Source organism: Talpa europaea (assembly GCF_964194135.1).
Source record: "Talpa europaea genome assembly, chromosome: 12".
Taxonomy (NCBI): Eukaryota; Metazoa; Chordata; class Mammalia; order Eulipotyphla; family Talpidae; genus Talpa; species Talpa europaea.
The window spans coordinates 5,147,242-5,173,148 of record NC_140079.1 but is presented as its reverse complement, the minus strand read 5'-3'; the positions used below and the strand labels follow the sequence as shown (position 1 = coordinate 5,173,148).

The 25,907-nt window shown below is 46.7% G+C and overlaps 4 protein-coding genes across 4 annotated transcripts in view; 1 reads left to right on the top strand and 3 right to left on the bottom strand.

The window, feature by feature from the left end:
* Positions 1-17,035, bottom strand: part of LOC311182543 (olfactory receptor 7G3-like) — a gene marked incomplete at both ends in the record, with an annotated part of 735,701 nt that extends 718,666 nt beyond the window's left edge. Inside the window, one exon of the mRNA XM_084251413.1 lies at positions 17,000-17,035. The remainder of the gene's footprint in view (positions 1-16,999) is intronic.
* On the top strand, positions 26-25,886 carry LOC311182545 (olfactory receptor 7E178-like). Its single transcript, XM_084251415.1, has 2 exons — positions 26-341; positions 25,253-25,886. The coding sequence occupies exons 1-2, from the start codon at positions 42-44 to the stop codon at positions 25,880-25,882; spliced, it is 930 nt and encodes a 309-aa protein (XP_084107541.1). The 5' UTR covers positions 26-41; the 3' UTR covers positions 25,883-25,886.
* On the bottom strand, positions 4,309-5,238 carry LOC311182544 (olfactory receptor 7E178-like; the record flags this gene model as incomplete). Its single annotated transcript, XM_084251414.1, has 1 exon — positions 4,309-5,238. One exon carries the CDS (start codon positions 5,236-5,238, stop codon positions 4,309-4,311), a length of 930 nt encoding a protein of 309 aa, XP_084107540.1.
* LOC311182554 (olfactory receptor 7E178-like) lies at positions 16,142-17,062 on the bottom strand (the record flags this gene model as incomplete). The annotated part of the gene is made up of 1 exon (XM_084251424.1): positions 16,142-17,062. The coding sequence occupies exon 1, from the start codon at positions 16,970-16,972 to the stop codon at positions 16,142-16,144; it is 831 nt and encodes a 276-aa protein (XP_084107550.1). The 5' UTR covers positions 16,973-17,062.
* Positions 25,887-25,907: the final 21 nt, after the last annotated feature.

Here is a 25,907-nt window from a genome sequence, read left to right as displayed (position 1 = left end):
TCAAACTCTGCTCCTTCTCTCGCTGCAGACACCCCAACTACATGGGAACAGGAAATCATTCAGGAGCATCTCAGTTCCTCCTCCGGGGGCTCTCTGATGACCCTGAACTGCAGCCCCTCCTCTTTGGGCTGTTCCTATCCATGTACCTGGTCACTGTGCTTGGGAACCTGCTCATCATCCTGGCCGTCAGCTCTGACCCCCACCTGCACACCCCCATGTACTTTTTTCTTTCCAGCTTGTCCTTTGTTGACATCTGTGTCATCTCCACAACCATCCCCAAGATGCTGGTGAACGTCGAGGCACAGAGCAAAGGCATCTCCTACACAGGATGCCTCACTCAGGTGTATTTTGTAATGATTTTTATTGGACTGGACCATTTCCTCCTGACCCTGATGGCCTATGACCGGTTTGTGGCCATCTGTCACCCTCTGCACTACATGGTCATCATGAACCCCCGCCTCTGTGTCCTTCTGGTTTTGATGTGCTGGTGCATCATTTTCTGGGTTGCCCTGGTTCATGTTCTTCTGATTATGCAGATGAAATTCTCTACAGTCACTGAAATCCCACATTTCTTCTGTGAGTTGACTAAGATTCTGAAAGTAACCTGCTCTGACACCCTCATCATTAACATCTACTTGTATGTGACTTCTGCCCTGCTGGGTTTGTTTCCTATCAGTGGAATCCTCTACTCTTACTCTCAAATTGTCTCCTCCTTAATGAAGATGTCCTCCTCCACCAGCAAGTATAAAGCCTTCTCCACCTGCGGGTCTCACCTCTGTGTGGTTTCCCTCTTCTATGGGACAGGCCTGGGGGTCTACCTCAGTTCTGCTGTGACCCGTTCTTCAGAGAAAAGCTCAGTTGCTTCAGTGATGTACACGGTGGTCACCCCCATGCTGAACCCCTTCATCTACAGCATGAGGAACAAGGATGTGAAGGGGGCCCTCAGAAAGCTGGTCAACAGAGGAGTCTCTTGTCCACTGTGGGTCTCTGGGCTCAGTAGTTTGTGATCATTTGGGTCCAGAAGGTAGTTGCTGCAGTTTCAGTATACTGAATCCTCTTAAATATTTTAATTTATTGCATTTTGATAACATAATTATATATATGCATTTCCATTTCTATTAGTTACTCCTGTGACTCACTCAGTGTTTTTTGTTTTATCTTTTTACAGCTGGCAAGTTCTATTTTTGGTACACTCCTACACAATTAATATTTCCAACTTTGGGGCCTCCCTGGTGGCAGAAGGGGTTAAGTCACAGCGCTATGAAGCTATCTGCAGCCACTGCAGCATGAGTTCAATCCCCAGCCAGGGAGCTGACCCACATGGCACAGCAGATTTCTCCTGTCTGCCCGCTGCTCCCCTCAGCAGTGTATTTCAGTAGATCTGCCTGACTGCTCCCCACTCTGTCTCTGGGGAATCCTCTCACTTCCACACCTCTGGCCTGTACCCTAGTTCTTGTATGCATAAATAAATAAATCTTTTTAAAAAAGAAACAATCCAAATGCCCAGAAATAAATTACTGGATCAAGAAGATATGGTATATATACACAACGGAATATTACTCAGCAATCAAAAAAGATAAACTCATGCAATTTGCAGCAACATGGATGGAGCTGGAAGGGATCATGCTCAGCGATATAAGCCAGAAAGAAATAAGCCAGAAACCGGATGGTTTCACACATAGCAGGAATTTAGAAAACCTAAATAAGGGACCAGGAAAAAGACTAATTATAATAAAGTAAAAATCAAAATCAACAAGCAACTACAAACCAGAGTCACACTATGGCGGTGGGGAGGAGAGGAGGGAGGTGGGTCAAAATAAGGGGGTGCAATCGTATGGGGAATATAACCAAAATGAAAATGCATACATTGTGCAAAAATGAAATATGATGTAAGAACTATATTAAATAAAAAAAATATATATATATTTTGTGGGACCCTCGCTGGTGGCCGGGGAACGAACCTACGCTGCAGAGGCTGAGGGCAGCCTTGCAGCCCAGTGCTCAACCGCTGCGCCACTAGGGGAGGCCCTAAAATAAAATATATGAAAAAAAAGGATTCCAACCTTAGCTTTAGCACGGGTACAGAGTGCTGATATGCTATCCTTAATACCTGTCCTCATTTGTTGAATTGTTGACCCTACCTTGGTTGTACATTTTTTCCATGAAGAAAGCAAACGCAAATAATACAAATATCATCCCAAAATCATAGCAATGTTTAAGCATTCTTGAAAATTCCAATGGCAGCGGACCATCTTGGGCTATTCATGAATGGAATGCGACTATTTTAGTGTTTTCTCACAATCCGAGCTGCTGGCTCAGCGTTAGAATCACCTTTCCCGGTGCTTAATGAAATTGTGCTTGAGTTCCTCTTTTAGTAAGGACTCCCCGGGGCTGCCGCCTACAGACGTGGGTGTTGCATTTAACTGAAGATAATTACTTCTGGTAAATGTTTCTTGGTATGTTTTCTCTTTTGCACTAGCCTTTTCAGAAGAGACTGGGACTAGCTTGACCAGAACTTGGCATCTGAAACTCTTTGTGCGCCATTCCCGGAGGAGACTGGTCTGATTTCAATCTCAAAGTAGGAATGTAGGTTTGAGAGATGGTTTGTTCATATGTTTTATAGTCTCCCCCAATGGGGAGAACCCTTGAGAATTGCTTAGCTCTAGCCACTTTCCTTTTTTCCTCCTTCCCCACCCCACATGTTTTTTAAGTGTTATTTCTTATTGCATTTGTACGGTACAACAACTAAGCTCTGATAACATGCAACAGAATAAAGCAATAATGTGTCTTTCAGTTGTTTTTTTCATTTCTATGGTTCTCCGAAGATACCCGCAGAAGGGGCACATACACATTTGCAGCAATTGTTCATCAATTAGTTCAGTTTTTGAGAAGACTGTTGATAGGATTGAGTGTGCAGTGAAGTCTGCAGTCGTAACTATTTGGAGTAATAAATGCCAGCACATCTACAATCCCCAAGATCTTCTCTCAGTTGTTACATAAGGGCCCATGTTTAGCACCAGCTGGAACTTCGTTTACCCGACACATGGTGGCAGGAGTGACAGGAAGTACATCCCCTCAGAGACAGACTTTGGAAAGAGATTTGGGGTGGACCAATTCTTCAGTCCCTAATATGGGATGATGCCGAGGTTTCCATTCTTATCATTTTCCAGATCTCCCAAGAGGACAAAACCTGGCTCATTGTCTACTGTATCCCACATAAAAGCTTTCCTTAAGGTCTTTCTTTCCTCTTTCCCATTTGTGTTTCTTTCTCCTTTCAATAAAATGCTTGCATTTGAACTTTGCCTCTGCTTTTTGTGTTGACCAAGACTATCACAGAGGATGGAGCCTGTTCAAGACAATATTAGGGAAGGAAAAAGGATCCAGGAAAAGAAACTATTTATGGAAAAAAAAGAACTATGCCTCTCTCCCCTGCCGAACGCTGTCTCTGATCCCCTGGGTGCCCCTTGTTGTACAGTGGCACAGGTGCACTGTCACAGAGAATTATGCTCTCTCCTTTCAGGTTGGAGGGGAATCCTGGGGGATTGCTGGGCACAGAGCTGAGAGCCCTTCCAGTGAACTGTCCCCACTGCGGTCTCTCTGCTCTCAGTTTCTCCTTCCCTTTCCAGTTGTCTCTGGCTTTCATCCTTGCTGTTGTGCTGGTTCTCTTTTCCCAGCGCTGTATCAGACGTGCCTGTCCCTCTGGTGCCTGTCTGCAGTGTTCCTGAGGATCACAGCTCCAGAGTCACGCTGGTCTTTCCCCCCATCTACGTAGATATTTTTGTAGGAAAGTCACATTTAATAACTTTATTCAAACCAAGCATAATAACACCCCTTTTTAAAATTTTAAAAAAGCATTTCGACCAAAAGATTAAATAGTAACCCTACCTGTTCTGAATCTACTCATGGTTATTGAAAGACAAGAAATTAGTAGATTGAGTGTTGCTAAAGATAGTGTTTATAACTTTCTAGTAAATATGTTTAAAATACTATGAACAATATGGAAACAATGACTAGTAAGAAAGGGAAAGGTATTGTTATTTCTAATTATATAAATAAGACTGATCATTATTAAGATAGGTGGGTAGTGGACGAAAATAATGAGAAAACATACTATGTGACTTTGTCATAATGGGGAGTCCAGAATGAAGAATTCTGTTAGAACTATGCTAAGATAAATAAATATGTACACAAACATCAGAGTCCTGTGGGTTATACCAGGTGACTGCAGGTTCGGGAATTTTGTTTCCAATGTTTTCTGTCACTGCCCTTCTCAGTGGCTAATCCAGAAAGACGGCACAGCTAGTGATCTCAGGTTATTCTGCTGACAACCTTCCCCAGGGCGCTCTTGATGTCTTTGTTCCTCAGACTGTAGATAAAGGGGTTCAGCATGGGGGTGACCACAGTGTACATCACAGAGACCACTGCGTCCTTCCTCGGGGAAGATGAGACAGCTGAACTGAGGTACACCCCAAGGCCTGTTCCGTAAAATAAGCAAACAACGGACAGGTGAGAGCCACAGGTGGAGAAGGCTTTGTACTTCCCACCTGAGGATGAGACCCTCAGAATGGAGGAAACAATCTTAGAGTAAGAAAAAATGATTCCTGCAATAGGAATAAAGCCAGAGATCGTCCCGACAAGGAAAATGACAATGTTGTTGGTGGAAGTATCAGAACAGGCGAGGTTGAAAAGTTGAGGAACATCACAAAAGAAATGAGGGATTTCCACATTTGTGCAGAAGTTAAGTTGTGACACCATCCAACAATGAATCTGGGAGTCCAGAAGGCTGATCAAAAATGACACCAAGACCAATAAGCCACAGAGGCGGGGGTTCATGATGACCCGGTAGTGCAGGGGGTGGCAGATGGCCACCAGCCGGTCATAGGCCATCACGGCCAGGAGGAGACTGTCCAGACACCCAAAAAGGAAGAAAAAAGACACCTGAGTCAGGCAGCCCACGTAGGAGATGGATTTGCTATTGGTCTGGATGTTAGCCAGCATCTTGGGGACGGTGGTGGTGCTGAAGCCGATGTCAGCCAAGGACAGGTGGGAGAGGAAGAAGTACATGGGGGTGTGCAGGTGAGGGTCAGTGACAACTGCTAGGATGATAAGCAGGTTCCCACACATGGTGACGAGGTACATGAAGAGGAACAGCCCAAAGATGAGGGGCTGTAGTTCCAGATCTTCTGAGAGTCCCAGGAGGAAGAGCTCAGAGAAATGTGTTTGATTCTGTAGTTCCATATAGTTGAAAGCCCTTATTTTTAAAGAAATAGAGTGTTGGAATAAACTAAATAAGTATGGAGGCACACAGCTACACATGTGTATTTTTTATAAACAAATTCAAAAATATTTTTTGAGGAACATAAGCATTTAGCAATATTTCTCAATTGTGGGAAATTCATTGTTCCTAGACTGATGCCTGCGACATCACTTGTTTCTATGCAGTCATGTTAGATCATCTGAGGCACAGATTATTAGTGTGACAAGGATGTGTTAAGGTAACAATTCCAAGAATACAGTGAAATACCAGTTTTGTACTTTTAAAGGAAATGTGTACAATTACTGGTAGCTGGGAGAGAAAAACAGTCATTGTTTTCAATGACAATAATGGGTTTTCAAGAATGTGTGGTTTTATACATCAACATTCCAGGGAGCTAAGTGTTCATTCAAAAATGCTTGTGTTGTCAGGGAAGTATTTTCAAATAATCACAAATATATAAATGATTAACCCTGGTTAACTTGGCATGTTTACTCAATAGATATATTTTTACTCAATACATTGAATCACACAGCATTACCTATTCTGAAGGTTAATTTATAATGCACTGATGATAAAGCAGTAATTGCATTTTGAATGCTATCATTTTAAATGTTTTTCAGTGTTATCTTCAATTATAACACAATCCCAGGGAAACCTCTGAGATTGAGCTTATACAGTAAAATATTTGTGTTATATTACATGTAAATTATTTGCTCTCTTGCTCACAACTGCCTAAATATATTTTAATTATAAATATTGGCAAAGTAATTTTTTTTTTATCAAGCCTAACTTCTCAATTTTATTTAAAGAATGTGTTAGCTTGGATATCCCAAAGCCGGATTTAAAAACTTTCATTGTTCCTTAAGGTGGCTTAAGACATCTTAAGGTGTCTTTTTGCTGAGTTCAAGATTTATTCCTACTACTCTTTGCATATGAAAGGTTTTATTTTATTTACAGTCCACACATGAGTGAAACCATCCAATATCTCTGCTTTACTTTCTGACTTATGACACTCAACACAATCGCCCCAGGGAACGGGGTGAGAGAGGAAAGGGTGGGGGAGGGAAGAAGATGGGTATGAGGAAGGACGGTTGGGTTGGGTGAAGGATGAAAGAAAAAGCATAACAGAATGCCTGACGCAGTGTTTTTTGGAAAATAGATACTTTCAATACCATCTTGAACTATTTGGTAATTGTGAAGTAACCAAATGGAAGTCTTAAGGGAATTATTAGAAAAAGTAAATTAATTAAAATTAAAAAAAAGAATTTTCAAGTCAGTATTTTCTCATAGGGGAATTGAATTCTTTTATATTTAGCTCCCTAATTTCAACAGGCCTTCACTGTCTGATGGGTAAAAACATTATTGAGCTTTGGAAAAATTAAAAAGGAAAAATGAGAAGCAAGGAAGAATAAACACCTGGGTATTTTTCTCATAACTAAATGAGTAGATTAATTGAACCTACTGAACGGTCCCAGAATATATCACCCAAAACAGGCCACTTTGGCATAATTATTGAGCTAAAAGGAAATTGAGAACAAAAAGATATTTGAGAGAGAGAGAGAGAGAGAGAGAGAGAGAGAGAGAGAGAGAGAGAGAGAGAAAGAGAAAGAGAGAGAGAGATTTTTATCCAATCCAGTTTTCCTGTATCAATTTTTTTAAAATATGACCTTCTCTACCAATTTTTGGATAATATTATCATGAGGAAAAGAGAATCTTTTTAGTGTAGTCAAGCTGGCTAAAATTAAATGATTTACTCATTAATTATAAGGTTCAACATTTGAGATTTTTATATCAATAGTGTCCCTATCAAACTAGAAATTCATTTTCTTCCTATATTTAAAGGAGATTCTTGCATCACTGTAAACTATTTTTTTCCTAAATGTTATGTGGTTCACCTGTGTCTGATTCTGTGTCTCATCAAAATAATTTTTGGATGTCATGTTTTCTTTATCGTGTCTATGATTACCTAACAAAACCAAGTCTTCTCATTATTAAAAGAACTATAATATTTTATTTTCTCAAGTTTATTACTTCCTGTACCTGTCTTTAAAATATATTGTAACTGGGCCTCCCCAGTGGCGCAGCGGTTGAGCGCTGGGTTACAAAGCTGCCCGCAGCCTCTGCAGCACTGGTTCGATCCCCGGCTGCACCCCGGCCACCGGAGGAGGGTCCCGCATGGCGCGCAGACCTCTCCTGCCGCCCGCTGCTCCCCTCAGCAGTGTCCTTCGGTCCTTCTGCCTGCTCTGCTCCCCGCTCTGGCTCTGGTGAATTCTCTCACCCTCCGGCGCTTCTGACTGTACCCAGTGCTTGTATAAATAAATAAATAAATAAATCTTTAAAAAAAATAAAATAAAATATATTGTAACATTGGTAAATGGAGGGGTATTCTTCATAGTGACCTGCCCATTTATTTGGTCAAGAGTTTTAAACTTTGGATATTTGTAACAGTGTCCCATGATAAATTTGTCAACAGAAATTTTTTGATCTCAAGTTGACTTAGGATTTACCAGAGAACTTCTGAAAAATCTCAAAGAATCTGTTCTCTCATCTTGCAAAAAATTACACTTCTGAATGTGTTATATTACAGGTAAAATATTTGCAAATAGAAGGTAATGTTTCATATAAAATACATTTTTATAAATATATGCTATTATTATATTTCAGAGGCTGTGTAAAGTCCATAGTAATTTCATAATGTCTTTACTATGTGTGTTGTCATTAATAATCTCGTTTATTACCTCGAAATGTTGTATGTCACAGAAATGCCCGGGTTTTCTTATTGATTATTTTGTCATATTCCCTACCCTGGTCTTCTTAACTATGGTCATTTTAAGTTATTATTTGTTTTTGCTGCTGAGGCAACTGTCATTTGAAACCTCAAATCCAATCACAATCTAAGTTTTGCTTCATTTTGTTTTCCTAAAGGGCATTTAGTTGCATTTCATTGTGGCTTTAATTTGTATTTCATTAATGATCTGTGATGTTAAACATCTTATTGTGTGCTTATTTTACCCTTTCATTTCTCTCTCTCTTTCTCTCTCCCCCCCCCTTCTCTCTCACACAGACACACTTTGTTGCCACAATTCTTTAAAATTAAATATTGTAGATTCTGTTCAATGGAACATGGTGGGTCCTTTAGAAGAGCTGTGACATTAGATACACAAAGAACTGATTCATTTTTGTCTAGTCCTCCAGAATATCCCTTGAAAGGCATGAAATTACAGGTAGGACGACTGAGTGTTGATAAGGCACACCGATAACACTCTCTTTCTGTGAATCAAGGAACAATCTATTTCTTTAAAGGATTTTTTTTCTAACCTATTCTGTGCCAAACATAATATATGCTCTTGGAACCAGAAATAAATAAGACAATGGAAACTACGCAGTTATTTAAAAAGATGAAACCTTGCCTTTTGCCACAGCATATGTGGGACTTTGAGATAACAACCCCAAGTGAATTAAATCAAAAAGAGAAAGGCAAATATTACACAGTTTTAATCACATGACGAATTTAAAGAACGAAAGCACACCAGGCACACAGCTCAACAGAAAGCGCTGTTAGACCCTGACTACAAAAATGTGGTTAGGGGCCTCCCCTGGTGGCGCAGGTGTTTGAGCACCGCGCTGTGAATCTGTCCTCAGCCGCTGCAGGCTGATTCGATCCCCACCACCTGGCGAGGGTCCCACATGGCACAGAGACCTCTCCTGTCGCGCCCGCTGCTCTGCTTAGCAGTGTATTTCATCAGTCTGCCTGTTCTGTTCTCCACTCTGTCTCTGGTGAATCCTCTCACCCTCCCATGCATCTGGCCTGTACCCTGGCTATTTTGTAAATAAATAAATAAATATTTTTTAAAAAATGAGGTTAACAGAGAGGAAGGGGGTGACTGGAGGTGTGAATGGTGCTGGAAGATATTGTTTTGTAAACCAATGGTAAATCAATAAAAACAGTTCATATGAGAGCAAAAATAAATGCTTTCTTAGTCTCCAGAGGGAACAAAGTTGCGACTCACATTATAACCTAGGTGATAATTATAGTATCAATACCTGAGATTTCCCATTACTCCATGCACCCACCACACGTGTAGCCACGGGCTCAGTCCCCACCAAGCTACATTCTTGTGCCATTGTCCCGGCTGCACATCAACTCACATGTCAATGTTGAGGCTGAGAGACAGAACAACGTGCTCAGAGTCACACAGATAACAAATAGAACAAGAAGATGCAAGATTAAGTGGGGGCCACAGTGCCTTGGTGCCTCCACGGGTGGAGGTCTCTTCACCAAGGGTGTGGTGACATCAGGGTGTGGTGATACCTTAAAGGCATGACCCTGTCAATCACACACAGCGCACAAACCAATTAACAATTAAATTAAAAGGAGACAGACGAATTCTGAATGGACCAAAGATTTAAATATGGAAAAACCTGTAGGCCTCTGAGGACCATGCACTGAAATTTTTCACTGTTTAGCAATAAGGGCTCAAACACACCCAGAAGTCTATTACAAACTTGCTCATGTCTACTATTTATCTGTTTTCTGAAAGAAAGACTGGAAACTAATACTGTGAACCTAGCACTCCCTTAGACCGAGACGATAGATGACAAGAACTAACGAGGAAGTGGAGTAGCTGAAGGCAAGTCAAGAATGAGGAAATGCCCCCTGAATCATCGTGTGTCAGCAATTTCTGTGACTCCTGCCTATGATCTCAACCTGCTGACCCCTGATGCAGGAAGAGCCCGCTGGCCACGGTGGGTGCACTAACCCAAGGGAAGAGCACCATGGTGTGGGGATGTCAGTTTGGGCCACAGAGGAATGGACAGAGGAGCCCACCCAGGAGCCCTGGGACTGGAAGAGACAGCACCTGTGTTCAAGCTGACTTCCGCCTGCTGTTGACCCAGGATCTGGGAACTAATATTACATGAAAATTTTGACACCCCCCTTCAGCTGCCACATGAAAATACATGTTTATTTCCTGGGGGGAAATAACACCAATAAAAGTTAACAAGGTGCATGATGAATAAGAAGCTTCTGCACCTGGAATGTGCAGGGGAAGGTTTGTAACATTGTGCGACTGGGATATTTCCAGTGTTATAACCATCACCACCTTCCTGATCTGTTTTTCATGTTCAGGAACAAAGACTCATCTCTTGTTTCCTGGTGGAGATACCTTTGGTGTTATAACCAGTGTAAACAAAAAGCAGGCTCCTGGATGAGAGTTTTGGGAACCAAGAATTAAACCATAGGGCTGTTCTAAGCTAAATTTTGCTTATCAGTACTTTCCTATCGGTTCAGTCCAACTCTCCTATTCGTCTAGAAACAAAGCACTTGACAGTCTGTTCTCCAACCAATCTCTCCACCATACTCACAGGGCTGCCCTGTTTCTCTGCTGGAGCACGACAGAGAGCAAGGTCCTAACTCACCTGCCCGGCAAGCAGCGCGGCTTCAGAATCTGTTCTCAGGCCTGGCAGGAGTATGAGAGCATCACTGACTACTGAGGTGGATGTGACTCTTCTTCTTGGAGAAAACACAACTGCAACCTGCGGCACTGGGAGCAGGACCTGCACTGTTGGCTGCACAGCCTGGTTATTTACAGCAGTATGGCCGTAAGAGCTCAATGCACAGAGGTCGTAATTAATGAAATTGGTCCCTGTTATCACAATCTCAGAGGGCTTCATAGTATTAATGAAAGAGGAAAAGTGAAAAGTGAGCGTATTTGGAAGAATCTGAATCCTCCCTCTCTGTGTGTGTGTACGTATATATTAAAAGTCAGTAAATAAACTTACTTGTTAAAATAGGTCCTGCTGAATTTTCATTATAATAAGTGCAAGCCATATATTCACTCAAGACTCTATACAGAAATATGTCAAAAGTCCAGTGGTTCTGGAAAGAAAGGAAATACTAGATGTATCAATGTGAAATGCCTTTCACCTGCAAGATAATGAATAATTCAAAATGTTATAAGGGAGAGGGGTCTGGCAAGAAGGCCACAGATTGAAGACACCAGACTCACCTCCAACAAAACAAACCCAACAAAACTGATGCAAAAAAAAAAAAAAAACACCCGAGGGAAAAACTAATTATTAGCATATACAATAGGAGCATCAGCCCAACTGAGAGGGGAAAGACAAATGCTACATGAATCTTGTTTAAAGTAATAAATGGAGTAGTTCAGGCGACAAGAGGGAGGAGTGACAGGGTACAGAGCCCTCTGCAGCTATAGGGTTGGGCACATACAAATATCAGAGCTTCTAATACCGACACTGCTGGATAAGAGGGTACACAAGCAGACACCCAGAATGGAGGGTGCATGGCAGGAGGGCTACAGTGTTTAGGACACAGTGAGGACCACTGGCTCACAGCTGAGACTCATAACTCACGACAGCTATGTCCTGAACCAGTTCGGATCACACAGACTCCTTTGTAGAAAAGGCTACTACCAAGTCCAGGCTGAGATATCTGAAGTGCCTGCCACCCCAGCCCAGGCTGAGACATCCAATCACCTGCCACCCCCACACCAGGCTGAATATCTACAGCACTTGCCCCACCCACCACAAAGAATTCCTTTGCAATAGGAATTTCTAATTTCAAAGACAAAACATCACACAAATAAGAGAAAATTTCAAACCAATATCCCTGGTAAACATAGATGTCAAAATACTCAACAAAAACTTAGCACATTTAATTCAACAATGCAGTAAAAGTTTCATATATCATGATCAAGTGGGGAATACCTACACCTACAAGCAGCACTGTTTACAATGGCCAAATCATGGAACCAAGCCAAGTGCCCTTCAACTGGTGAATAGATAGAGGGACTGTGGATCACACATTCAATGGAATATTACACAGCTGTGAAGAAAGATGAAACAGTGGCATTTAGGACAAATGGATGAATCTTGAGGTGATAACGTCAAGTGAAATCAGTGGATGACAGATGTAGGATGGCCTCACTTATCTGTGGAATATAAATACCCCCAAAACAATTACACACAAATAGAAGAAATAAAAATTTGCTTGATCTTATGCATGGCATTAGGAACAAGCCTGTGAAGCCTCAGCCGGTATCTTGCATTTGCACAGCTACAGAAGTCAGAGCTGGTTGTTGACATGTCCCCAAGGCAGTTGGCATCTGGGAAGTGGTACCACATGGGGGGAAATGCTGTGACTCTGCAGAGGGTCTTTGTGACTATTGCTTATCTCAGTAGTAAGATCTCCTTTGCAGAGGTGGTGACTTGTGGTCAAAGTTGCTTCTTCTCATGGCTGGTATTGGTAGTCCTGGTCTTCTTCCTTGTTACTAGCCATGTCTACATGGCTGTTTGCCATCCTTGCTGGACTGAGACTGAACTGAGTTCTTCTTGCAGTATACTGAAAGGCCAGAGAAACAAGTAACAAGCTCCTTCTTCCTTTACCTCTGTGGGAAAATCTAGCTGTTGAGTTCCCTCTGGCTGCTAACAGAGCTCCCCTGAAGGGTGGGATAATAAAGTCAACATGAAGTTGTTCATTCTTCCCTTTTTGTGAAATTACTCTCAACTGTGTTCTTTTCCTCAGTGTATTGCTAACATTTCTCATGTGCACTCCTGGGGGCATCAGGAGCTGTTATTATTCTTGAGTAGCTACCTTGTTTTGTATCTTTGTGGGAGGGGCAGCATGTGAGGTCTCCTACCTCATCATCTTGGTGATGTCAAATTTCCTTGATATCAGTTAATGACAAAAACTCTGAGTTCCATATTCAGGGAATTCTGACCAAGGAGGAACACACAAGCAGATATGAAAAGTTGCAAAGAACCATAATTTCCCTATAATTCACTTTTTTAAACTAGAAACAAAGACAGCAAAAAGCACACATACCTGAACTCCAGAATCTTGGAACACAAAATAACATAAAAAAATACATTCTCAGTTAAGACATATGTCTCCAAGAAGTTCCTTATACCCTTGTTTCATGGTGTGCATCTCTGTCCGGGAGATATATTTTATCACTGGAGATGGATATTTTTGCCACTTTGAATGACATCCCAGGTTCTAATTATTCTATAGAACTGACACCTGTACATCCAACAATTTGTTTTCATATATTTTTTCCTAAATTGACAGTTTTTTAAAAATACTTCATGCATGTGTTCTCATGGATAACAACATTAAAAATGCAGGCTATTATAGCAATCATCTCAAGTACAATTATGGCAGGATTTTAGAAGTTTTATAGCTGAATACTATTCCATTGTAGATCATAGATAGCACATCTACTGTATCCAATCATCTGTCAATTTGCATTTAGGTTTCCAAATCTTGGCTGTTGGTGCACAAATCTCTTCAAATTAGTGTTTTAATGTCTTTTCAGGGAAAAACCTGTGAGGGGAATAAATGAATGATATGGAATGTCTATTTTCATTTTTTTAAAGATTTATTTACTTATGCATACAGGAACTGGGGTACAGGCCAGAAATGTGGGTGTGTGTGAGAATATTCACCAGAGACAGTGGGGAACAGAACAGGCAGACTGACTGAAACACACTGCTGAGGGGAGCAGCATGGAGACAGGAGAGGTCTGTTGCACGATGCAGGTAACTCCCTGGTTGGGGATCGAATTCATGCTGCAGTGGCTGCAATAGTTTCATGGGTTACGTCTCAACCCCTTGCGCCACCAGGGAGGCCTTATTTTTAATTTTTTGAGGAATTTCCTCCTAACAACATTGTGCAAGAATTCCCTTTTCTCCATTTCTTACCCAACACTTGCTTTATTTTGTCTGTTGGATAAATGCAATTGTCACAGGTGTGAGGTGATTCTTCATTTTGTCAATTTTATTTTCATGAGTAATAAGAGATGATGCCCATTTTTCACCTGTCTTTTTGAGTTCCAGTTTCACTGCTTAGTAGTTTTATAGCGTAACTTCCTGCATAAATGTGAGGGATTCATTTCTTTTGTGATGTTACTCAACTTCTTTACCTTACTTATTCTGATATCTCCTCAAAAAGAGTAACTTATTTTTACTTCTTTTAAATTTTATTTTTATATTCCCCATATAATTGCAACCTCTTATTTTGACCCCAGCCCCTCCTTTCCCTGCCCCCCCCCCCCATAGTGTGTCTCTGGTTCACAGCTGTTTGTTGATTTTGATTTTTTCTATCTTATAGTTATTCTTTTTCCTGGACCCTTATTTAGGTTTTCTAGATTCCTGCTATAAGTGAGACCAGCCGGTATTTTTCTTTTTCTTTCTGGCTTATTTTGCTGAGCATGATCCCTTCCAGCTCCATCCATGTTGCTGCAAATTGCATGTGTTTATCTTTTTTGAATGCTGAGTAATATTCCATGGTGTATATGGACCACATCTTCTTGATCCAGTCATCTACTTTTGGGCATTTGGGTTGTTTCCAAAGCTTAGCTATTGTAAATAGTGCTGCTATAATCAACTTTGTAGGAATTCCATTCACAGGGATCCACTACTCTACTTCTTTTTTGTTTAAAAAAAAAAGATTTATTTATTTATTTATACAAGCACTGGGTACAGTCAGAAACGCGAGAGGGTGAGAGAATTCACCAGAGCCAGAGCAGGGAACACAACATACAGACGGATGAAATACACTGCTGAGGGGAGCAGTGGGCACTGCAGGAGAGGTCTGCCCACCATGTGGGACCCTCGCCAGTGGCTGGGGATCGAATTGGTGTTGCAAAGGCTGTGGGCAGCTTCGTATTCCAACACTCAACCACTGCACCACCAGGGGAGGCCCAGGGATCTACTACTCTTATACTCAATTTGTTTCCTACATTAGGACAGTTCCAACATTGGTGGAACATAAAAATATTTTCTAATTGTGTTTCTTACATCTTAGATGCTAACTCATTTTATGGAAAAAGACTTGGGGTTATGTGTGTTTATCTGCATCACTTACATGTGACATGCAATACTATAGGCACACTAGACCCTTTCATTTAAAGTCCTAGAGTCAGAGGCATCAAGAGGGCATGGAGGAGGATTATAGCAAACACCCTAGTATCAGTATCTGTGTTACCTTGTTTTGATTGGACTGAGCAATACAGAAAAATGAACATGCACAAAAGAAATTCTGAAATGAAATTACACATAACATATATTCTGTAAGTTCTTTTGTGCATTTGTATTTCATTATAAAGAATCAGTTCTGCTAGATGGATAAGTTGTAAAGACGAGCTGTTTCACACAATGTTTATAGGTAATAACACCATATGCAATATTTTTTGCATACTATACATCTGATAAAAGGTTAACTTCTGAAATTTACAAAGTACATATAAAATGATACAACAAAGAAGCAAATGATCCAATTAAATATGGGCAAAGGAATTCAACAGGTACTTCTCTAAAGAAGATACTCACATGACGTACAGACATATGAGAAAAAGTTCAACATTATCTATTACAAGAGATAGACTGGCCCATAGGAAAAAAGAACAGAATAAATAAATGTGGCAAGTTTGCAGGGAAAAAGGAACACATATCCACTCCTGCTGGGAATCCAAAAAGAGACAGACCCTGTGGAAAATGGTACAGAGATTTCCCAAGAAATTGATACTGGAATTCGTATGATGCAGCAATAGCACTATTAGGTATTTATACAAAAAACATCACGAAAAGTGTAAATGAAAAGATCTGTGTACACCTATGCAAACAGCAGCACTACCAACAATTGCCAAATAATGGAACCAACCTAACAGGTTGAATGAATAGAGAACAGGTGAATGAATAGAGAAACCATGGAATACATATTCAGTGGAATAATATACAGCTGTGAAGAAGATGTAACAGCCGTACATAGGTCAAATGGATGAATGCTGAGGTGATTTCTGAAAACACACATGGACACTAGAAGTACTGGCATCATAGACAAAAAGGAGGCAGGTGCTGAGATTAGACTTTTCTGCTGAGAAGCCTCTGCAAGGCCGTCTTGATATCCCTGTTCCTCAGGCTGTAGATGAAGGGGTTCAGCATGGGGATGACCACGGTGTACACCACAGAGGCCACCACACCCTGCCCAGGAGAACGGGGGACAGCTGAGCTGAGGTACACCCCAATACCTGTCCCATAAAATAGACAAACAACTGACAGGTGAGAGCCACAAGTGGAGAAAGCTTTGTACCTGCCACTGGTTGACGGGACCCTCAACACTGAGGAGACAATCTGTGTGTAAGAGAAAAGGATCCCTGAGACAGGGACACCACCAATAATAGCCCCCAAGAAATACATGACTGTGGTGTGGAGGGAGGTGTCCTCACAGGCAAGCTTGATCAGTTGAGGGGGTTCGCAAAAGAAATGAGGAACGTCGACGTGTGTGCAAAACGTGAGCTTTGAGATCAGCAAGCAGTGCACCTGGGAGTCCAGAAGTCTGACCCAAAGAGACGCCAGCACTAGCAGGCCACAGAGGCGCGGGTTCATGGTGGTCAGGTAGTGCAGCGGGTGGCAGATGGCCACAAAGCGGTCATAGGCCATAACAGCCAGCAGCATGTTGTCCAGACAGCCAAAAAGATAAAAAAGGGATAACTGAATGAGGCAGCCCATGTGGGAGAGGGCTCTGCTGTGAGTCTGAATGCCTGAAATCATCTTCGGGACAGTGGTAGAGGTAAAACCGATGTCAGCCACAGACAAGATGGACAGGAAAAAGTACATGGGGGTGTGCAGGTGGGGGTCAGAGGCGATGGCCAGGATGATGAGCAGGTTCCCCGTCACGGTGACCAGGTACATGGACAGGAACACCCAGAATATCAGTGGCTGGAGTTGGGGGTCATCGGAGAGCCCCAGGAGGAAGAATTCCACGACACCTGTGTGATTGCGTGGTTCCCCAAGGCAGAGACAACTTTTGGAAACACAAATGACAGTGGACCAAAGTGCCGTCAGTGTGTGTACACTTTGGCCTCAGCTACCGTGAGCTCAGGCGAGAACTACACACATTTCAGTGTTTCTTGCTTGTGGCTAACCAGTTCCTAGACTCATTTCTCTTTGTCTTGCTCCCATCTCTGCTGGGTGATGCGTGGACATAATAAATCTTATGTATATTCATGTTTACACACACACACACACACACACACACGGTGGGGAGGGGAGAGAGAGAGGGAGAGAGGAAGGAGGAGACAAGACACAGAGAGGGGAGGAAAGTGGCAGCGAGCAGGTACCTGTGGCTGCACTGATGCTAGAGAGAGCAAGACCTCCTCCCCCTCTGCTGCAGCTGCCTTTTAACAAGCAAAATCCAGAAAGATGGGGTTACAGGAACAAACACCCATGCAAGGAAAAGGGTGCATGTGAACTACTTTAAGCAGAGGCTGCATAATCCACAGATGTGAAAAGCACATTATCATGATGACTGACTTGCTTTCCTTTTAAAAATTTAGCTTTATTTATTTGTGCACACAGGGCTGGGATGGAGGGCAGGGGTGCGGAGTGAGAGGATTAACCCCGAAAGAGTGGGGAGCAGGGCAGGCAGACTGACAGAAACACATGCTGAGGGGAGCAGCAGGGAGACAGGAGGGGTCTGCTGTGCCCTGTGGGGAGCTCCCTGGCTGGGCTGGAGCTGGGTGGCAGGGCCTGGAGAGCTTCCTAGAGCTGACCCTTGAGCCCTTGTGCCACCAGGGCGGCTGATTCTGATTTTATTTGACTGTAGGAAAATATGAAAATGAACAACATGGAAATAACCTCCCTTAATTGTGCCAGGGATAGAAATGAATATGTAAAGAAGGATACAAGAAGGAAACCGGGAGTTGGGTGAGGGAATGAAATGAAAAGAGGCCACAATGGGACCCACCTGGGGCTCCAGATTGACAGAGGAATTTCCAGAACACAGAGGACAGGTTCCTGAACATAAAGGGGTGCCCGCACCCCACTCACCTTCCCGCGGGGACACCCCAGAGCCCCTCTCCTCGGACCAGGGAGGGGCCTGGCGCCCTGGCCCGGAGTGACCTGCCCCGCTGTGCCTCGGACCTCCTGTTGGGCCTCACGAGCTGCTGCAGAAACCCCTTCACTTGGGACGTTTCTGGCGACCAAGGCAGGGAGTGTCCCCGCCCCGGCCGCTCTGACCCGGCCTGGACTCGCGCTGGCCGCGGCGCTGGACGGTGGTCAGCACAGCAGGTGCGGGGGTGGGGGGCGCCCCAGACCTGAGCCCCAAGTAGCAGGTCCCCAGTGCCCTCAACTTCTATCCAACTTGGGGCGAACCGGAAGCCGCGCTAGCCCTTGTCGGGGATGATGAGCCTGGACCCTGCACAGGACCCCTGAGGGCGCTGACCCGCAAGGAGTCCCAGCCCCGCCCGCCCTTAGGAGAAGCGCCCGCGGGCGCAGGTTTCTGTGCAGCCGCCTCAGGTGCAGCCTCCACGGGCGCCTGACAGCGAGATGGACACGCGGGTGTCCCTGTGGACCCGACCCCCGCGACCTGAGGGGAACAGGGAACGCTGGGGCCATCAAGCGCCCATGGCTGCCTGAGCCCACGCCCTGCGCCTCCCCCGCGCCCCGGAGCGCCTCACCTGCTCCCCCAGACGCCAGCAGGGCGGCCTGCCCGGGGTGGACACAGGCGGGGCGCGCCCGCCCCCAGGGCCCCCACGAGGAGCCCCGGTCCGCGGGGCGGGCGCAGCTGTCCTCACCCTGAGCAGTGTCCCCGGGTCTCCACATTCGGGGCGCAGGGAGGCTTGGCGCATCCATCCCCCTCCCTGGAGAGGTCCTTGGGCTGGGGGCATTGGTGGGCGCTGCCCCGACGCGGAGTCCCACACCCTGGACAGGACAGACCGGGCGCCCCGGAGCCCACACAGCCCTGGCCGAAGGCCCCTGTCTGCCTCGCGCCCGGGCGCAGCCTGAGGACCCGCCCCAGCCGTCCCGCCCCGGCCACTCACTGGTCTGCGCCCGGCCCCTGCGGCCCCCTGGCGGGCTGTGGCTCCCGGGCCCCTCCCGGCGGGCGCGGGCCGAGCACGGAGGCTGCGGGCGGCGGGGAGCCGGCCTCGGGCATCCTCCCTGGCGGGCGGGGCGGCCGGTCCGGGCTGAGTCTGCCTCGCGCTGCCCGGAGCCCGGGCCTGGCTGGTTATCGCCCCCGGTGGCCGCGAGGGACTGAGGACGCGGCGCGCCCTGAGCCCGGCTGTCCCTGGGGACCCGCGCCCTGGAGACACCCTGGCGGTGCAGAGGGAGGCGACGGGTGCCCGAGAAGGGCCGGGGCGCTCTGTCCCCCAGGAGCTGACCCCGCGCTGGCTTATGACTCCCCGCGTCAGAGATTTCAGCAAAACACCCTCTGTTTTAAGTGGAATTTATGGTCTTTTCACTAAGACGTCTGGAACATCACTGTGTTCCTCATGGAAAAATTTTATTTTACTTTTTTTTTTAGTATATGTGCTGCCAAAGCAAGAACTTTTTTTATTTTTTAAAGATTATTTATTTTTATACAAGAGCTGGGGTACAGGCCAGATACCTGGGAGGGTGAGAATATTGACTAGAGACAGAGGCGGGAGCACAACACGCAGACAGACCAAAGACACTGCTGAGGGGACAGCGGGGGAGGCACGAGAGGTCTGCCCCGCCACGTGGGAATCTCCCTGGTCAGTCAGGATCAAATCCACCCTGCAGAGGCTGCGGACAGCTTCACAGCGCTGTGCTCAACCCGCTGCCCACCCGGGAGGTCCACTCATGTGAAAATGTTAAAGTATTTTACAGTGAGAATCTGAAACAAGTTCCACCTTTTCATTTAAAATTGGTGTCAAGGTGTTTATTTAAACGACAGCCACCTCTACTGCCGTGCTCTGTCACTGAAGTTGTGGATGAGGAAGATATCTGCCCTGACACCCCCATTTCGAGCTTCCTATGATTCCGAGAGGGCCAGAGGGTGCACATGACCCTAGTGAGGCTGCGGCTCGGGCAGCGGCTGCAAGCTCTGGTCAGAGCCTGCCTGCGCCCTCAGGTGTGGGGGAAGGACACGGCTCATTCGCTTGTCCAGCCAGAGCATCCTCCATTCTTTGCCACGCGGACTCTCATGGTCAAGTGGACACATGTGGTTGTCCCCACTCAACAGCACAGGGGACACGTAGAAATGAGGTTTGCTGCACTTCTTCCTGCGTCCGCAAGGGACAAGAAGAATGAAGTCTCAGGTTTTTTAACCCCTAATTTCAGAAGAATCATCGTTTTCCTGAGCTTTTATGGGTGGAGAGACCCCTAGGCCTGGGCACGGCCAGGAGCGGGGTCTCCATGGGAAGGGGAGAGGAGGCAGGCCATGGTGAGCACACCGAGTGGCCCGCTTGGCAGGATTCACCGTGTTAGAACATCTGGAAGCATCACAGGTGCTGGAAAGATGAACCCCTATTTCCCAACTCGATCCACAACCCATCAAACCACTATGTTCTCAGCAACATGTCCCTGCGGAGGCCCTGACTGATGGGTAGAGATGCCCCAGATATGGTTCTTCTGGGTTCGCAGCACTTTGCGTTCTGACACGCAGGCAGGAGAGGCATGCCTGTTCCCGCCACTGCACCCGCCTGTCCTGGCCCAGCCGGGGGAGCTGGTCTGTGCCCAAGTGTCAGGAATCTCCCGGGACTTCTGATCTCTGCTTTTCATGAAGAGCCGCTCTTGTTCCAGATGTTTTTCTTTAGATTATTTGGTGCTTACAGATCCTAATCTCAATTACTTTGCTTTTGACCTGTCTTCCCCAGCTTTGAGCTATCAACATTAGGGTTGTTCACAGCCTGTCCCGTCCTAGCTACGTGGCCTCCTAGGTCAGAGGACCCCAGATGAGTAACAACATTTTCGTATCTTAATGTCTCCAGATGGGGCGGCAGATACTTTGCTACTCAGAGAGTAAATCTGGCATGAGGGAGGCCGCAGGTACATGGAATATGCTCGAGATCGCTTATCACCAGAAAGATGGAAACCAAACCCAAGAAAAAGAAATAAACCAAAAGCCACACCACTCCTTGATGACAGGACGACATTGGAGTCGGCTGTCACTTAAATAAACTCGTCAAGACTAACATTAAGTGAAAATATGGAATTCATTTCAGACTCTTACTTTAAAATAACCTGTTTTAAAACTTTTCCATGAGGAACACCGTGAATTTCCAGATGTCTTAGACAAAAGATCACGAATTCCATTAAAAATAGAGGGTGTTTTCAATAACAAAAACAAAGAGACACCCCACCGACTGGGAGAACAGTTTTGCACACAACACTAATGATAAAGGACTGATCACAAAAATCTGCAAAGAGCTGATGAGACTCAACAACAACAAAGAAAATAATCCAGTCAAAGAATGGGCAGAAGAGCTAAAAAGAAACTTCTCTGAAGAGGAAATGCAAATGGCCAACAGGCATATGAAAAAATGTTCAACATCCCTTGTCATCAGGGAAATGCAAATCAAAACTACCATGAGATACCATCTCACACCAGTGAGAATGGCACATATTAAAAAAACTAGCAACAACAAATGTTGGCGAGGGTGTGGAGAAAAAGGAACTCTCCTGCACTGTTGGTGGGAGTGCAAACTGGTCCAACCACTGTGGAGAGCTGTGTGGAGATTTCTGGACCTACTAAACATAGAGCTTCCATAGGATCCAGCAATTGCACTCCTAGGTATTTACCCAAAGGACACAGAAACATCAATTCCAAAGAACACCTGCACCCCTATGTTTATAGCAGCACTGTTGACAATAGCTAAGCTTTGGAAACAGCCCAAATGCCCAAAAATAGATGACTGGATCAAGAAGATGTGGTCCATATACACCATGGAATATTACTCAGCATTCAAAAAAGATAAACACATGCAATTTGCAGCAACATGGATGGTGCTGGAAGGGATCATGCTCAGCGAAATAAGCCAAAAAGAAAAAGAAAAATACTGGATGGTCTCACTCATAGCAGGAATCTAGAAAACCTAAATAAGGGACCAGGAAAATGAATAACTGTAAGAAAGTGAAAATCAAAATCAATAAACAACTATGAACCAGAGACACTCTATGGGGGGTGGGGGGCGGGGAGGGGAATGATTGGGGTCAAAATAAGGGGGTTGCCATTGTATGGGGAATATAAAAATAAATTTAATTAAAAGAAAATAGAGGGTGTTTTGCAGAAATCTCTGACACGGGGAGTCAGAAGCCAGCGCGGGGTCAGCTCCTGGGGGACAGCAGCGCCCCGGCCCTTCTCGGGCACCCGCCGCCTCCCTCTGCACGCGCCAGGGTGTCTCCAGGGCGCGGGCACCCAGGGACAGCCGGGCTCACCCCGCGCCGCGTCCTTGGTCCCTCGCGGCCACCGGGGGCGATAACCAGCCAGGCCCGGGCTCCGGGCAGCGCGAGGCAGACTCAGCCCGGACCGGCCGCCCCGCCCGCCAGGGAGGATGCCCGAGGCCGGCTCCCCGCCGCCCGCAGCCTCCGCGCTCGGCCCGCCCCCGCCGGGAGGGGCCCGGGAGCCACAGCCCGCCAGGGGGCCGCAGGGGCCGGGCGCAGACCAGTGAGTGGCCGGGGCGGGACGGCTGGGGCGGGTCCTCAGGCTGTGCCCTGGGCAAGAGGCAAACAGGGGGTGTCAGCCAGGGCTGTGTGGGCTCCGTGGAGCCGGCCTCTGTCCTGCCCAGGGTGTGGACTCCGCGTCGGGGCGGCGCCCACCAGCGCCCTCAGCCCAGCGCCCTGTCCAGGGAAGGGGATGGAGGCGCCAAGCCTCCCCGCGCCCCGAATGTGGAGACCTGGGGACAATGAGCAGGGGTGAGGACAGCTGCGCACGCCCCACGGACTGGGGCTCCTCGTGGGGGCCCTGCGGGCGGGCGCGCCCCACCTGTGTCCACCCCGGGCAGGCCGCCCTGCTGGCGTCTGGGGGAGCAGGTGAGGTGCTCCTGGGCGCAGGGGAGGCGCAGGGCTTGGGCTCTGGCAGCCGCGGGCGCTCCTGGGCCTCAGGGTTCCCTGTTCCCCTCAGGTCGCTGGGCGCTGGTCAGCAGGGACACCCGCGTGTCCATCTCGCTGTCAGGTGCTCCTGGAGGCTGCACAGGAGGCGTCTGCACAGAAAGCGGAGCCTCTGTGGTGCTTCTGGGGCGGGGGGCGGGCGGGTCAGGATTGCGTGGGGCGGGGGGGGGGGGGGGGGGTGGTGGCATGGGGAGGGCAGCGCCCTCAAAAGGTCTGTGCCTGGTTCCTGCCACATCCATTCAGGACTAACGCTGGCAGGGCTTCTGGTTTGCCTCAAGTTGGACAGAACTTGAGGGCAACTGGAGACCGGCTACTTGGGGCTCAGGTCCGGGGCTGGGCCTGCTGTGTTGACCACCGTCCAGCACCGAGGCCAGCGCGTGTCCGGGCCGGGTCAGAGCGGCCGGGGCGGGGACACTCCCTGCCTTGGCCGCCAGAAACGTCCCAAGTGAAGGGGTTTCTGCAGCAGCTCGTGAGGCCCAACAGGAGGTCCGAGGGCACAGTGGGCAGGTCACTCCGGGCCAGGGCGCCAGGCCCATCCCTGGCCCGAGGAGAGGGGCTCTGGGGTGTCTAGCAGGAAGGTGAGTGGGGTTCGTGCACCCCGTTATGCTCAGGAGCCTGTCGTCTGTGTTCTGGAAATTCCTCTGTCAATCTGGAGCCCCAGGTGGGTCCCAGTGTGGCTTCTTTTCATTTCATTTCCTCACCCAAGTCCCGGTTTCCTTTTTGTACCCTTCTTTGTATATTCATTTCTATCCCTGGACACCATTTATGGGAGGTTTTTTCCATGTTGTTCAGTTTTATATCTTTTCCTTCAGTAAAGCTAAAATCAGCATCCATAGGAATTAATTTTTAACACACAGGGTTTATACAGCCTAAGCTTCAATGAACAACTTCCAAATGTGCAGCACAGAATTAGCTGTCATCACCAGCTGTGGGCACCTCTGCATGCCTTGTTTCACAGCTGTAAGATGCAGCTTCACATGTAGCCCAGCTGTTGGGTTGAGGGGAACAGGAAATGGTCTGACTAAAAACCTGTACCAGCCAAACATCCCATAGAAGAAAGTAGGGCCAGTTGCTTGGTTCCAGAGATCTTAGGGTGCTCATAAATAGTCTAAATCAAGAGAATTAACTGCTTTGCATTTGCATAAAATAAATTATTTGGATGGCCTTTTAGTGCCCTGTGGTTAGAAGAGGCAATTTTAAGGGGATACCCTGGATAGATCCTGCTCTGTTTGTTTCCTTCAAAGGGGTGCACATATTTCTCAGAGTGACTTTGGATTTTTTTTTAAAACTCCACATCTCCTTGTTTCTCTGATTTCCTTAGCCCATTCTCTCTCTCTTTTTTTAAAAGATTTATTTATTTATTTATAGAAGCTCTGGGGACAGTCAGAAGCACGGAAGGGTGAGAGAATTCACCAGAGCCAGAGCGTGGAGCAGAGCAGGCAGAAGGACCGAAGTACACTGCTGAGGGGAGCAGCGGGCGGCAGGAGAGGTCTGCTGCGCCATGGGGTACCCTCTCCAGTGGCCGGGGATTTACCCGGCACTGCAGAGGCTGCGGGGAGCCTCATAGTCCAGTGCTAAACCACTGCGCTACCAGGGGAGGCCCAGTCCCTAGTCCATTCTTTCCATTGGATTCATATAGCAACAGGTGGATGGGAGCAAGACAAAGAGAAATGAGTTCTAGGAACCGGTTAGCCACAAGCAAGAAACACTGAAATGTGTGTAGTTCTTGCCTGAGCTCATGGCAGCTGAGGCCAAAGTGTACACACACTGACGGCACTTTGGTCCACTGTCATTTATGTTTCCAAAAGTTGTCTCTGCCTGGGGGAGCCACGCAATCACACAGGTGTCGTGGAATTCTTCCTCCTGGGGCTCTCAGATGACCCCCAACTCCAGCCGCTGATATTCTGCGTGTTCCTGTCCACGTACCTGGTCACCGTGACGGGGAACCTGCTCATCATCCTGGCCATCGCCTCTGACCCCCACCTGCACACCCCCATGTACTTTTTCCTGTCCATCTTGTCTGTGGCTGACATCGGTTTTACCTCTGCCACTGTCCCGAAGATGATTTCAGGCATTCAGACTCACAGCAGAGCCCTCTCCCACATGGGCTGCCTCATTCAGTTGTCCCTTTTGTATTTTTTTGGCTGTCTGGACAGTGCACTGCTGGCCGTTATGGCCTATGACCGCTTTGTGGCCATCTGCCACCCGCTGCACTACCTGACCACCATGAACCCGCGCCTCTGTGGCCTGCTGGTGCTGGCGTCTCTTTGGGTCAGCGTTCTGGACTCCCAGGTGCACTGCTTGCTGATCTCACAGCTCACGTTTTGCACACACGTTGACGTTCCTCATTTCTTTTGCGACCCCCCTCAACTGATCAAGCTTGCCTGTGAGGACACCTCCCTCCACACCATAGTCATGTATTTCATGGGAGCTATTTTGGGAGGCGTCTCTGTCTCAGGGATCCTTTTCTCTTACACACAGATTGTCTCCTCAGTGTTGAGGGTCCCATCGGCAGGCAGAAGGTACAAAGCTTTCTCCACTTGTGGCTCTCACCTGTCAGTTGTTTGTCTATTTTATGGGACAGCTTTTGTGGCGTACCTCGGTTCAGCTGTCTCCCGTTCTCCTGGGCAGGGGGTGGTGGCCTCTGTGGTGTATACCGTGGTGGTCCCCATGCTGAACCCCTTCATCTACAGCCTGAGGAACAGTGACATCAAGACGGCCTTGCAGAGACTTCTCAGCAGAAAAGCCTAATCTCAGCACCTGCCTCCTTTCTGTC